Source organism: Halichoerus grypus, chromosome 4 (assembly GCF_964656455.1).
Source record: "Halichoerus grypus chromosome 4, mHalGry1.hap1.1, whole genome shotgun sequence".
In the NCBI taxonomy this organism is placed as follows: domain Eukaryota; kingdom Metazoa; phylum Chordata; class Mammalia; order Carnivora; family Phocidae; genus Halichoerus; species Halichoerus grypus.
This window is the reverse complement of record NC_135715.1, coordinates 139,502,005-139,516,715: the sequence shown is the minus strand read 5'-3', so window position 1 is coordinate 139,516,715 and position 14,711 is coordinate 139,502,005. Positions and strand designations below refer to the sequence as shown.

Genomic DNA, 14,711 nt, shown 5'->3' with positions numbered 1-14,711 from the left:
TACTTTATTATTATGAGTTTACCTTCCTTAAATTCAGAGAATAATTTACTATTGAGGGAGGTAGTCTAGTCATTTAGATACAGTTTAAACTATTTTAAAAGGCATAAAAGACCAAATTATCTCTCCAGTTACCCTGTAACCCTTACCACTCTATTCCTAGACCTGCTGCCTACTCCACCCTACAGTTAAATCTTATGTTCCAGTTACACTGGAAACCTGGCCGCTTCACCAGGCAGACGTGGCTCTTCTCACTTCTAAGTCTGCCCACCTGCAGTTCTCTCTGCAGGGCAACTCCCTCCCCACCTTATTCCCTCAACTCCTTATCAACCTTCAAGGACCACTTTAGGCATGACCCCTCTGAAAAGGTCTTCTTAAGCACCCATCAATGCAAACTTTGTCTGTATTTCTCCTGCATTTACTTCTATCATATAATTTATTGTACTGTATTATAAGGGTCAATTGTTACCTGTGTCCTTCATTGTGCCAGCACAGTACCTAGCACCAAAAATTTTAAAATACTAAGCGATGGGAGAAAAAAAAGGTCTGATACGGTTACTTAAAAAGATCATTTATATTTAGAGTTGACTCCAACTATGTACGCACAAATAGTAATAGTGTAATTAATGACTATCAGTTTTAATACCTATTTGTTACTCAGTTTGACACCTGGTGGCAAAAGGTTATATATTTTAGTTAACTTTTGGATGATGTGTTAGTATAAGAAGTTGCAGAATATTTACCAAAGAATGATATTATTTTAAGAGAATTTAACATTTTTTTCTCATTAAAAATGTAGTTCTATTTTTCCATAGAAGAGTATACTGATCAGAAAAAGAGTAAGAGGGTAAACTGGTAAGACATCTTGACAAAGGTTTATCATTGATTATCATGAAAAAATACCTAAGCTATATCATTGGTCATCAAATCACTAGTTGACCTCTAGCCTGTCACTGAGACATAGTTTGTTATTTTTTCCCTCCCTGATGTTACTATCAAAAGATAGAATTTATGTCCTATCATCCTAGTTTATTGTAATTGCTCAGCTAAATGTTTTGAAAATCTATCTCTTTTTTAGCTTGTACCACATCTTCTAAACTAGTAATGAGTTCCTCCACTCATTTAGAGACACTTATTTTATCTTATTTCTCTGGATTTAAGGGATATCCCTCTCTACCATTTTAAGAATTGACAAACACGACTATGTTCATCTTATCCATAAAATTCACCACATAAAAGTTAGTTTGCAAAATAGAAGGTCAGTTTTTTCCTGATCAGTACAGCAATTAAATGTTTTGTATGAGATGAAGAACTATATTCTAATCCATCCCAGCATTAAGTAACCAAGCAAAAGAATAGTAGTTAAATAGTAAAAAAAAAAAGTCCAACATGTTTTAAAAGATATGTAAATCAACAGGATTTTAAATTCCACTTCTTCAAAGAATCAAATAGCAAGTAACAAAAGGTAAAATTATAGAAAGACAAGACACTAAGACAGTACTTTCTCAGCCCTTTCCCCGAGAAGTCAGACAAGATTAGAGAATACTATAAAATTTTAAAGCAAACCATTTTAAATCTTAAAAACTACTCTTCCTAAAATCATTGATTAAAAACTCTAAAACAAAAATAAAATACCAAAGAGGCTAACTTATCTCTAAAACTATAAAAACCAAAACGTAAAAGGGATGTTTAATAAGATGTTCTCATAATAAAAACTTTATGAAGTACTAAATTAAAATAATAAAACTTAAAAAAAATCACCATTCTTTAAATATATAAAACATGTCTTTCTTTCAAAGATCTTATATCACAATATCACAGATTTTCAGAAAACTGAGTCACTAACCTGTATTTCTTTATAATAAATTTAGTTATATTTACCTTCAGATCCCATGATGAAGTGATGGATATCAGGGCCTGTTGACATACGAGGTCCTTGACAGCTTTTTTCTATTATACCTCTAGGTGTTACCATTTTTATATGAACCACCTGTTTAATACAATGCACGATGTAAATTCTACATATTTGTCAGTGAATGTTGTGTGTGTGTGTACACACATCCATCTATATTTATTAAAAACTCTACTTTTAAAGATATTGGATTAAGTGATAAATGGTGATACCCTTCAGAATTCTAATATCTTGTAATAATTCTTAGACTAAAAATAAATTTTATATAACTTTAAAAGAAGAAAAAAATGATTCTAAGATTGTTATCGATTTGGGTATATTCATTCATCATCTTAAAAAAATGAAAAGCACTTTTCTTTAAACCAAATTTAGTCTAGGATTATCCATGTGGCAAAGAACTAAAGGACAAAAGAAATAATCAATGATCATATTTTAATAGGTTCATTCTTTCACTTATTTAACAGTACTGATGAATCACTATTATTCACATCAAGCTGCTTCAAATGCTTAGAATTCTAAGAGAACACTTATTCTTGCCTTATTCCCACCCTCAATTTACCTACTTTGCCCACTTAGTAGAAAAGAATGAAAAGAATGAAGTATTAATTATAATCAGGTCAAAAATGGGATGAAGAGGGAGATGTAGTGATTGAATTAAAGAGAAGAAAAGAGAGATGCATGTGATACAAGTCTCACACCAGTGAGAAAGTAAGTATATTGGAGGTAGAGAGTCACTCAAAAATAGTTCCTGAAACCCAAATCAGGAAATGGTTAGGTGAAAATCCAACACATTTTTACAATAGCTTTTTGACAGATAAACAAAAATAGTCTATTTATTATTTAAGGAAATGAGCAGAGGACATCAATAAACAATTCACAAAACAAAAACTAAAAATCACCAATGAGGACATTTTAAAAGTATACATTCACTAGCAATTAAAGAAATAAAAAAATTAAAAAGACAAAAATATAAATAAAAGGTCCAATAAAACAAAGATTCTCATAGTGCTAGTGGGAATGCCAAATGGCACAAATTTCTATGAAGCATTTTGGCGATAAAGATTCAAAGACTTAAAAAACATATATAAACATCTTGATTCAACAATTCAAGCTCTCTAGGAACTTGCCCAAAGAAAGTGATTAAAGATGTATGCTGAAGAAATTACTAAAGAAGATATTTTCCCCTTTGTTTCCTACAATTTTGAAATCAAGGATAATTTAAATATTCACTAATAGGGAATTACTTTAATAAACCATGAATTATCAATAAAAGAGAATTATATGCACTCTAAAAATGATAGTGTACATTTACATTTGTCTTTGTTCATTTACAAGTTAATATACTGACAATATAGTTTAAGGAGATTAAACACAGCGTGATCCTTTTTTATATTAAAAGCTAGATATACACATGCAAATAAGCACGTTAGGATATATGCTTATAATCTGTGGTCCTTAAGGCTCTCCAAAAAAGGAATAAAATAAATTACATGCTTTAGCAGTACTAAATGTAGCAGTCTATCACATGTTTGCTTAACTATGATAAAGTTTTTAATAATCCATAGTAAAAGGATTAAATTCTCTCCTCTGAAATTGAATTTGTTTTATTTGTAAAAAGAAAAATGTGATTTCTAAAATATCCTCAATTTAAAAAAAAACAGGATAATGTAAACATTTTAAGTGTTTATAATATACACTTATAATAATTCCATGCAGTGAGTATCATTAGTTTACTTTACTGAAGAGGAAACAAGTTTAGAAAGGTGAACCAATTTGCACAAGGTCACACAACTAATCACTGGAAAAGCTACACATGGAACAAATGATATCTAATCCCTAGCCAGAATGCCCACAGTTACACTATTACCACACTAGCTCCCAGAACACTGGCACCAGATCAGCTAAAATAAAATGGTGTGCACATAAACCATTACAGGTCATACTGCCACCTACTAGAACATTTTCAATCAGGCTCTTTAATTCTATATAGAAAAAAATTTTTAAGAAAAATAAGTATAAACTCTCCTAAGGCAAAAAAGTGGCAATGATGATGAGATCACTTAAATAAATGGACTAAAACCTTGGGAGAGTTGAAGACTGAGGCTCCAAGAAGCTTATAAAATAATGTTTATATATAAGTAAGATACTATAAAGCATCTATAAACCTTAAATATCAGTCACTTGAAAAGGAGCAACTGTAAATAATGACCACAGTTGTCTTTAAACTGCTTCCACTATACATAGTCAACTTTACTATAATCAAAAGGGGTATACTTTTGGGAAGACCCTACCATCCAACTCTAAAAAAGGCTTTAATCACTTCACAGTAATAGACTAATCAATTATGACATAGTAACCAGAAAAAAATTTACCAGGTCCTCAATATTGCCATAGATATTCTTCTTCATGCCCGATGCCCGAGTAGATACCCATCCTCCCACAGTGCTGAATTCCAGGGAATCTGGCTCATGACCTGTACAATAACCACTTTCTTTAAGCTGAAAAACAAAAAATGTAGTATTTTACTAGTGAAAATGGGACCATTTCACATAGCATTCAACACATTAACTCTTCACACTTTAAAATTTCCGTATGTCACTGGTATTTGGACTCATTAAAACCTATATAGAAAAAGAAATACTTTTATCATGCTCATCCAAAACAATTTTTAAGCTTTTGCCCAGTGGAAAACTTTACAAAACTGAAAAATGTGGACCAAAAGACAGGTTCGCTAGCCAATCTTACTCCTTACATCCTTTTAAAATAAAATCAACTACTGTCCCTCCTTTTTTTTTTTTTATCACAAAGAGACAATTTAAATACTTATGGGGATCAGATTATGGTTAAATAACTGCCAACTTCACCTAAACACTTTCAATAAATAAAGCACTTAATCTCTTGTTCTCCCTACCCTAATATAATATGCAGCAGGCCTGCAGAAAATCTAAGCAAATTGCCTGTACTTAATTCTCTCAAGGAGTCATGTGTTTTAATGTACAGCCATCTGGCTAGGTTTCCTGAATGTAATACCATCATTTATTTGTGATGCAGATCATGCATTCCTGTACATTAAATAGTCACTTGTTTCTCATTTTTCTATATTAGCTTGGCTTTGCCATCTGCACAGCACCTGAAGTTGAATGGATGCCCTTTACTGCAATACCACCAAAGCCATTCCACTGAAATCATTTTAAAGACTCAGCCATCTCATGTCAAATGGTACAGGCACCACCATCTGCACGCTCACTGTCTACTGCACTCAAGCCCATCAATCTGTATTGACCATTTTGATAGTCATCCAGTTAAGCAACTGCTTCGATTTTTCAAGTAAGCCATGCAGAGATGCAGAATGTGTCAACTATGTTTGTATCTGTAAGTATGGTATAAAAGTTGTGATCCAAACTGAAAGAACCTAATAGGTTAAACATAATTTCTTAGCTTTTGCACATAAGCATTGCAAATTATTTATCTTTTCTAATATTTTTGCTAGGAAGACAACATTTAAAAAGACATCAATTATTAATAATAAATTATTTTCACTAAATATTGAAGGTGTTTACTTAATTTTAAGAAGTTATTAACTACTCACAAAGAAGTAGCTTAAATATATGAATGGACAATTTAAAATGATTATCGGATTGTTATTTTATAGTTCTTCCCTAACTCCCAATCTATATTCATATTATTTACTCTCAAAAAAAGACTACTGTTAACTCAATTTTTCTGAAATTAGCAGAAAAAGAAAAAACATTCATAGGGCACTTAGATATCCTAAGCACTAAACAGGGCGTTTTCACATACTCTCATGACAAAATCTCCACATAACCTACACCAAAGCAAATTAAATCTAAACTACTTCTATAAGTACATTCAATGTTAAATATACTTATAATTTGCCTCTTATGTCTAGTAGGCTACTTCATTACCTTCCTCAATTATTAATTGGTGACCACGAGCCAGGAATTATGTAAAGCAATGAAAATGAGGATATAAAAACAATGAAAAAACAAAACAAAACAGAAAGACAGTCTCTATGCTCAAGGACCTTGACCTAGCACACCACTTTAAATCTACTACTTTGTTAAAATCTGACTAATTTCCTACTAGGTAAGTGAAGTGTAATGGCTAAGAACCTGAACTTGAAACTTGTCATTTATGCCTCCTAGAAAATCTGCCTGCTACAGTACACTAATAAGAAACAATTTTTGGCATATGGTTAGGTGCTTAATAAATGGTACCTATGACCATATACAATCAGTCACTTTTTCTTCTAAAAGTCTATGTCTTTGCTGTGTCTTTGCTTTTGTTTTAAAGTTTTTATTTATTTATTAGAGAGTGAGAGAGAGCACAAGAGCGGGGTGAGGGGCAGAGGGAGAAGCAGACTCCCCGCTGAGCAGGGAGCCCGATGCAGGGCTCAATCCTGGGTGTCCTGGATCATGACCTGAGCCGAAGGCAGACACTTAACCAACTGAGCCACCCAGGCACCCCTTGCTGTGTCTTTGTTAATGCCATTAGCTGCTAGAAAAATCTGAAGAAAGGTTTACAGATTTAACTCACACAGTTAATCAAACATCCTTTTTTATTTTTAATTTTTTTTTTAAGATTTTATTTATTTATTTGACAGAAAGAAAGAGAGAGAGAGAACACAAGCAGGGGGAGTGTGAGAGGGAGAAGGAGGCTTCCTGCTGAGCAGGGAACCTGATACAGGGCTCAATCCCAGGACCCTGGGATCATGACCTGAGCTGAAGGCAGATGCTTAACGACTGAGCCACTCAGGCGTCCCGTCAAACATCCTTTTTTAACAAAATAACCTCTCCTCTCCATCTGTATGCCATAAAACAGAATAAGGATTTTATCTTAGGGGCACCTGGGTGGCTCAGTCGTTAAACGTCTGCCTTTGGCTCATGATCCCAGAGTCCTCGGATTGAGCCCCGCATCGGGCTCCCTGCTCAATGGGAGGCCTGCTTCTCCCTCTCCCACTCCCCCTGCTTGTGTTCCCTCTCTCTCTGTATCTCTCTCTGTCAAATAAATAAATAAAATCTTTAAAAAAAAAAAAAATTTTATCTTACTTCTGTACTCCCATTCAATATTAAAACAACAAATATTTACTATGTTCTAAGCATCAGACACATCACTAAGAGCAAATCCTAAATGGCAGAGCTTGTTACTACTATGGAACTCAAATTAACAAGAAACATAATTAAATACAGAACATTTAGAAGTGTAATGGAAAAAATTAAAAGTGCAGCAGGACGTTCATCCAAGTTCAAGTAAAAGGAACTAGATTTACCCTCTCACATGAAAAAAAAAAAAAAACCTGAAAAAACATAAGAAACAAAAGTCTTTAAACACTGGACATGAGGTAACAAAAGACTGTGATCCCTTGAGAAAGCAAACAAAGGAAGTGAATACTATGAATGCCCCTTGCTTATACCCCAGACCGTGATGCAGGGAAAGAGAATCCAGGCACAACTCTGGCAAACACTGTGTGTGAGGTAAGGAGACTGAGTTCGAAGCTGTGGGAAACCAAAGCATCTAGAATTCACAAGAGAAAGTACTGAAGAGAAGAGAGCAGCACAGAGAGAGGACCCTGGAGATTGGCAGAGGGTCCCCCTCAAGTAGTCAGCAGAGTAATGAAAAGCACATACAAGTGAGGAAACTACCCAGGATGAGAGTTAAAAGTAATCCAAGAGGATTAGAGAAAAGTACCAGCACTCATACAGGCCAGAAATCTGTTCCCACCAGCCTGACTTGGATAATTTTTCCTTCATAAAGCATGAGATGGAACACCCAAGATGGTCGTTCCTCAGTAATGAGAAATGATTAGCCTCTGATTGAGCACTGCTCTTGAACCCACCTAAAAGATCACAGAAGTGAGAACTAAAGGATCAAACTATTTCCAAATATCTACATCCCAGAAAAAAAGCTCAAGAATATTTATAGAATTGAAAAACATCCAAGACCTAACAAGATAATATTTACAATGTCTGGTACTTAATAAAAAATTACCAAGCATACAAGGAAGCAGGAAAACACAACCCATAATGAGGAAAATAATCATTATGAGGTGAATAATCAAAACCAACCTAGAACTAACACAGATGTTAGAATTAGCTGACCAGGACATTAAAACCTTTATTTAACTGTATTCCATATGTTCAGAGTAGAGACATAGAAAATATGGAAAGAACCAAATTAAATATCTAGAAAAGTAAGAAATACAATGCTTGAGATAAAAAAAAATACACTTGATGGGGTTACCAGCAGAATATACTCAGCAAATAAAAGATTAGTGAACTCCAAGACATAGCAAAAAAAAAAAAAAAAAAAACTAAAGACAAAAAAAAAAAGAGCATCAGTAAGCTGTGGAACTTCAAACAGCCTAATATATGAGTAAACAAGAGTCCCTAAAAGTCAGGTGGGGGAGAGAGGGTCAAATATTTGAAGAAATAATAGCCCAAAATTTTCCAAGCGTGATGAAAACTATAAACCCACAAATAAAAGCAGCTCAACAAAGCCCCTGTGTAAGAAACACACACACACAAAAACTACACCAAGGTCTATCACAATCACATAACTCAAACCAGTTATAAAAAAATCTTAAAAGTAAACAGAGAAAAAAAAAACCCCACAGAATGTACATAGGGACAAAAATAAGATTTCTTGCCAGAAACAGTAAAGTGAGACCACAGTGAAGCAATATATTTATATTACTGAAAGAAAAACACTATCAACTTATCATTCTACACTCAGTTAAAATATCTCTGAAAAAAACAGAAAGGTAACCTTGAACTAATAAGGAATTAAAGCAAGACTGCAGGATACATGATTAATATACAAAAATCAATTGCTTTCCAATATACCAACAAGGAACAAGTGAAATTTAAAAATGAAAACATAATGCCATTTACATTAGCCCCCCCCCAATGAAATACTTAGGTATAAATCTAACAGATATGTTACAAGATCTATACGGAAAAATCAAAGTTTTAAATAAATGGAGAGATATTCCATATTCATGGAAGACTCAATATTATCAAGATGTCAGTCCTTCCCAGATTGATCTACAGATTCAGTGTAACAAACCCAATCAAGGGGCGCCTGGGTGGCTCAGTCGTTAAGCATCTGCCTTTGGCTCAGGTCATGATCCCAGGGTCCTGGGATCGAGCCCTGCATCGGCTCCCTGCTCCGCAGGAAGCCTGCTTCTCCCTCGCCCACTCCCCCTGCTTGTGTTCCCTCTCTTGCTGTGTCTCTTGCTGTCAAATAAATAAATATTAAAAATCTTAAAAAAAAAAAAGAACCCAATCAAAATCTCAACAAGTTATTTATAGATATTAACAAACTGATTCTAAAGTCTATATGGAGGGGCGCCTGGGTGGCTCAGATGGTTAAGCGTCTGCCTTCAGCTCAGGTCATGATCTCAGGGTCCTGGGATTGGGCCCTGCATCGGGCTCCCTGCTTGGCGGGGAGCCTGCTTCTCCCTCTCCCTCTACTGTTCCCCCTGCTTGTGCTCTCTCGCTCTCTCTGTCAAATAAATAAATAAAATCTTTAAAAAAATAAATAAATAAAGTCTATATGGAGAGGCAAAAAGACCCAGAATAGCCAACACAATTTGAAGGGTAGTCTTTTCAAACAAATGGTGCTGAAATAACTGGATAACCATATGAAAAAAATGAACTTCAATCCATCCTTTGCACCATACATAAACATTAACTCAAAAATCTTCAAAACTCATTAGAGACTTGAATGTAAACTAAAAACTATGAAACTTAAATGGGAGAAAATCTTTGTAACCTCAGGTAAAGCAAAGATTTCTGGATATGACAGCAGAACTATGAAATATAAAGTAAAAAATTAAATACATTGTGGAATTCACCAAAATTAAACACATCTATTCGTCAAAAGACTCTATTAAGAGATTTAAAAGACAAGCCACAGACTGGGAGAAAATATTTGTAAAGCATAGATCTGCAAAAGGACTTAATATCCAGAGTATGTAAAGAATTCTCAAAACTCAATAAGAAAACAACCCAATTTAAAAATTAGACAAACAACTTGAACAGACACTTCACCAAAGAAGATACATGGATGACAAATAACACTTGAAAAGATGTTCAACATCACTAGTCACTAGAGAAATACAAATTAAAACCACAATGAGATACTGTAACACATCTACCAGAATGACTAAAACTTAAAAGACTAACATTAACAAGTATGGAGAATATGTAGAGAAATTGGAACTCTCACACAGTACTAGTGGGAATATAAAATAATGCCCTCTGGGAAAATGTTTGGTAGTTTTTCAAAAAGGTGAATATATACCTACCACTTCATTTCTAGATATTTACCCAAGAGAAATGAAAGTATATGTCCATTCAAGGATTTGCACATGAATGTTCATAGAAGCTTTACTTGTAATAGCCCCAAATTGGAAATAATCTAAGTGTTCAACAAGTGAATGGATAAATAAACAGTGGTATATCTATACAATATAATACTACTGAGCAATAAAAAGGAATAAACTAACTGATACATGCAACAATATGCATGAATCTCAAACTAATTACGCCTAGTGAAAGAAGCCATACCCTCAATCCCCAACCTCAAAAAGAGTACATGATTAGATTTTAGTAAAATTGTAGGACAATTAAACAAATCTACAGTGATAGAAAGCAGATCAGCCTCCAGAACTGTGAGACAATATACTTCTGTTAAAAAAACAAACAAAAAACAGATCAATGACTGTCAGGGGTGGAGGGTAAGGGTAGGGTAGAGAGAATCATAAAGAAGCAAGAGGAAATCTTTGGGTATGGTACAAGTGTTCATTATTGTGATTGTGGTGATGGTTTTATGACTGTACTCATGTACCAAAACATAACAAATTGTACCTTTTAAATAAGTGCAATTTACTGTATGACACTTAGACCTCAATGAAGTTACTATACAACAAATCCATAATTGACATGTTAGTGACCTCCCTTAAATTGTACACATAATAAAATCAATATAATTTACAAACTAAAGAGATTAAAATGTGCTACCCAACTACTATCTTTGTGTCGTTTTAGAATTTCTAGGAGGAAAAAGCAGGATGTTTTAAGCTGGTTACCTCAGCTGATTAAGAAACTGAAGAGTACAGAAGTTTAATGAGAAAGAACTTGAAGTGGGATCAAAACAGCTGTAGAAACTACATTACAGTTTACTGGAGGCAAAAAAGAAAGTTCTATGTTGGCATTTAGGGAAATGAACTAGTAGGTAAAATATCAGAAGTTCCTAGTCTAGGAAAATGTCATTTAAATTTCAAGGAAATATGTTCCTTGAATTTTAATTCTAACCTTTCAAAAAAAAAAGAAAACTTGGAAAGGTTAAAATACTCCATCAAATGCTGTAATAAAAGATATAAAATTAGAGACATGAAAGGCCACTCTTTGTTATTAAAAAATTGCTGTGTTGATAGTGCCTCATTTAGATATAATGGAAAACTAATATGGGATTTTTACAGGTTTTTTCATTAAATACTATTATTCTGCCCACTTAAGTTCATTATAAACTATAATAATTAACAAATCTAATTACTTGGACTTATATAAAACCTTGGCTTACTAAAGATCTTTAACACTGCCTCAACTAATATGTTCAATTTCATTCCAGTTCTATCTTAGTGCATTAAATCAAAAATAAAGATAATAGTTTAATAATTTTTTTCAAAGCTTTTCATCCAGGATTGGTCAGTGGCATACCCATTTCATTCAACTTTACCAAGAAATAAGGAAAAAGACAGTAAAAATAAGATGGACAAGCATGTCTCATCTCTCTCTGTCCCATCCAAAGGTAGGAGGGAGGAGTCTCTGTAACTCAGGTTGAACAAAGTGGTCAATATATCACCAACAAATTAAACTTCCTAATTTTTGTTTACAAAAGCTGAGTTATAGTCATCTTGACCATGTCTGCGAAAGTTGGAAACACATTTTAATAATTACCTCCTTAGAATTCATGAAAGGAACCTAAAGTTTTCCAAGAATTCTTCAGGATCCTAAAAAAGTGCTACAAGGTCTCCAAGAGTTTGACTAATTCTTGAGATGAGCGGTTTTCAATGAAATTAGGCATTGGGGCACTTGGGTGGCTCAGTTAAGCGTCTGACTCTTGATTTCGGATCAGGTCATGATCTCAGGGTCATGAGATCAAGCCCTACGTCGGGCTCCATGCCCAGCGCAATGTGCTTGAGATTCATTCCTCTTCCCTCTCCCTCTGCTCTCCCACGCAACCCCCCACCCTGCTCTCTCTAAAACAAATAAAATCTTAAAGAAAAAGAAATTAGGCATTGAAAAGTTCAATTAATAGCAAATACCAACATCTACCCAGCTGATCCAATTTGTCATCAACTTCTGAGAATTCAATGTCCAATATGTTCCACTTCGCTCCATTCTTACTCCTTCATTATAGGTCACTATCAGCTCTTGTCTGAATTATGCCAGTAGCCTCTTAACCACCCTTATGTGCCCCCCATCCATCCTCCAACAGGAGCTAGCCAGAACTACCTGAATACAGAGGTAAAGTTCAAACTTCTAAAAGGGACTTTATAAGGCCCCTTTAAAATATGATCTCTTTGTGTTTCCCGGCTTCATCCTTTACCACCACTATACGTATTCCCACCCAACATATAAACACCAAGACTGTGTATTCTCCCATAAACACACACTAGACCTCAGCCACACCCAGCTGTCTGCAGGCCGCCCAAAAGCAAGAGCTGCCCTAAAAGCCTCTGCACTTGCTGCTTCCTCTGACTGGATTGTTCTCTCCACTCCCATTTCCCTTTTTGCTGACTTTCACTCATCCTTAAGTCTCATTTTAAATGCTGTGTTCTCCATGAAAAAGTGCTCAACATCACTCGGCATCAGGGAAACCCAAATCAAAACCTCAATGAGATACCACCTCACACCAGTCAGAATGGCTAAAATTAACAAGTCAGGAAATGACAGATGTTGGCGAGGATGCAAAGAAAGGGGAACCCTCCTACACTGTTGGTGGGAATGCAAGCTGGTACAGCCACTCTGAAAAACAGTATGGAGGTTCCTCAAAAAGTTGAAAATAGAGCTACCCTATGATCCAGCAATTGCACTACTGGGTATTTACCCCAAAGATACAAACGCAGTGATCCGAAGGGGTGTGTGCATCCCAATGCTTATAGCAGTAATGTCCACGATAGCCAAACCATGGAAAGAGCCAAGATGTCCATCAACAGATGAATGGATAAAGAAGATGTGGTATATATATACAATGGAATATTATGCAGCCATAAAAAAATGAAATCTTGCCCTTTGCAACGACATGGTTGGAACTAGAGGGTATTATGCTAAGCGAAATATGTCAATCAGAGAAAGACAAGTATCATATGATCTCACTGATATGAGGAATTTGGGAAACAAGACAGAGGATCATAGGGGAAAGGAGGGAAAAAATGAAACAAGACAAAACCAGAGAGGGAGACAAACCATAAGAGACTCTTAACCTCAGGAAACAAACTGAGGGTTGCTGGAGTGGAGGGGGGTGGGAGGGATGGGGTGGCTGGGTGATGGACATTGGGGAGGGTATGTGCTATGGTGAGCACTGTGAATTGTGTAAGACTGATGAATCACAGACCTGTACCCCTGAAACAAATAATACATTATATGTTAATAAAAGAAACAAAAAATAAATTCCCTAGAAAATAAAATAAATAAATGTGTTCTCTGTGATACCTTCTTTGTCTAATTCCTTCCCTGCTAACCCTATCTGATGAGCCATAACACCCTGCATTCAGCATTCACCTTGCAATTCTCACTCTGAATCATAACTGTCTATTTACCTAACTTTCTGTTATAATATAAGCTTTCCAAGGGTAGGGAATGGTGTCTTATTCACTACTGTGTCCTCAGTATCTAGCTCAATGCCTGACCCACAATGGAAACTGAGCAAATCTGTTCAGAGAATGTGCTGTGACAGGTACTCCATTCATAAAGAGGACACACAGAGGGGTGCCTGGGTGGCTCAGTTGGCTAAGCGCCCGACTCTTGGTTTTGGCTCAGGTCATGATCTCTGGGTCATGAGATCAAGCCCTGAGTCCAGCTCCATGCTCAGCAGGGTCTCTGCTTGAGATTCTCTCTCTCTGCCCCTCCCCCTGCTTGCTCTCTAACTAAATAAATCTTAAAAAAATAAAGAGGACACATAGCAATTTTGAAAATCTTAATTAAAGGTAATAACGTACCTGTCTCTCCAACTCCTGTCCTGTGATACCAGCCTCCACATGAGCTGTCAGATTGTTCTCATCAACCCAGAGGATTCGATTCTGTTGCAAAGGAAGAAAAAAGTCTCATCTCCAAGAACTACTGACATTTTCTGAGGAAATATAACTTCCTAATTCAAAACAGCAAGTGATAAGACAGAAAACTAGCAAATAGGGTTACCCACACTACTATACTACCCCTGTATCCCAGACTATACAACATGACAGATACAGTAACATAAGCAGTATAGTGCACAGGAGTTGGGTTTAAAACACAGACTCTGTCTTTATTCAGGGATTAGTTTGAATTAAACTCTACCTCTTACCTTAAGCAAATTATTTAACTAAGTCTAGTGTTTCCTCATTTGTAAAGTATGAATAATAATACTACTCATAAGGTTGGTGTAGGGATTAAATGAGATACTGCACATAAAAAGTTTAGCATACAGGGGTGCCTGGCTGGCTCATTCGGTGGAGCATGCAGCTCTTGATCTCGGGTTGTGGGTTTGAGCCCCACGTTGGGTGAAGAGATTACTT

At 35.3% G+C, this 14,711-nt stretch overlaps 1 protein-coding gene across 5 annotated transcripts in view; it reads right to left on the bottom strand.

Annotated features, from left to right (window-relative positions):
• Positions 1–14,711, bottom strand: part of AGPS (alkylglycerone phosphate synthase) — a 187,871-nt gene that overhangs the window by 71,290 nt on the left and 101,870 nt on the right. For all 5 annotated transcript variants that reach the window (XR_013447227.1, XM_078071030.1, XM_078071027.1 and 2 more), the window contains exons 8-10: positions 14,157–14,237; positions 4,282–4,407; positions 1,879–1,987 (exon numbers count right to left, since the gene is read on the bottom strand). Coding sequence is in view for 4 of the 5 variants with exons in the window: in XM_078071030.1 (XP_077927156.1) it covers positions 1,879–1,987; positions 4,282–4,407; positions 14,157–14,237 (316 nt within the window). In the remaining variant the exon portion in view is untranslated. The remainder of the gene's footprint in view (positions 1–1,878; positions 1,988–4,281; positions 4,408–14,156; positions 14,238–14,711) is intronic.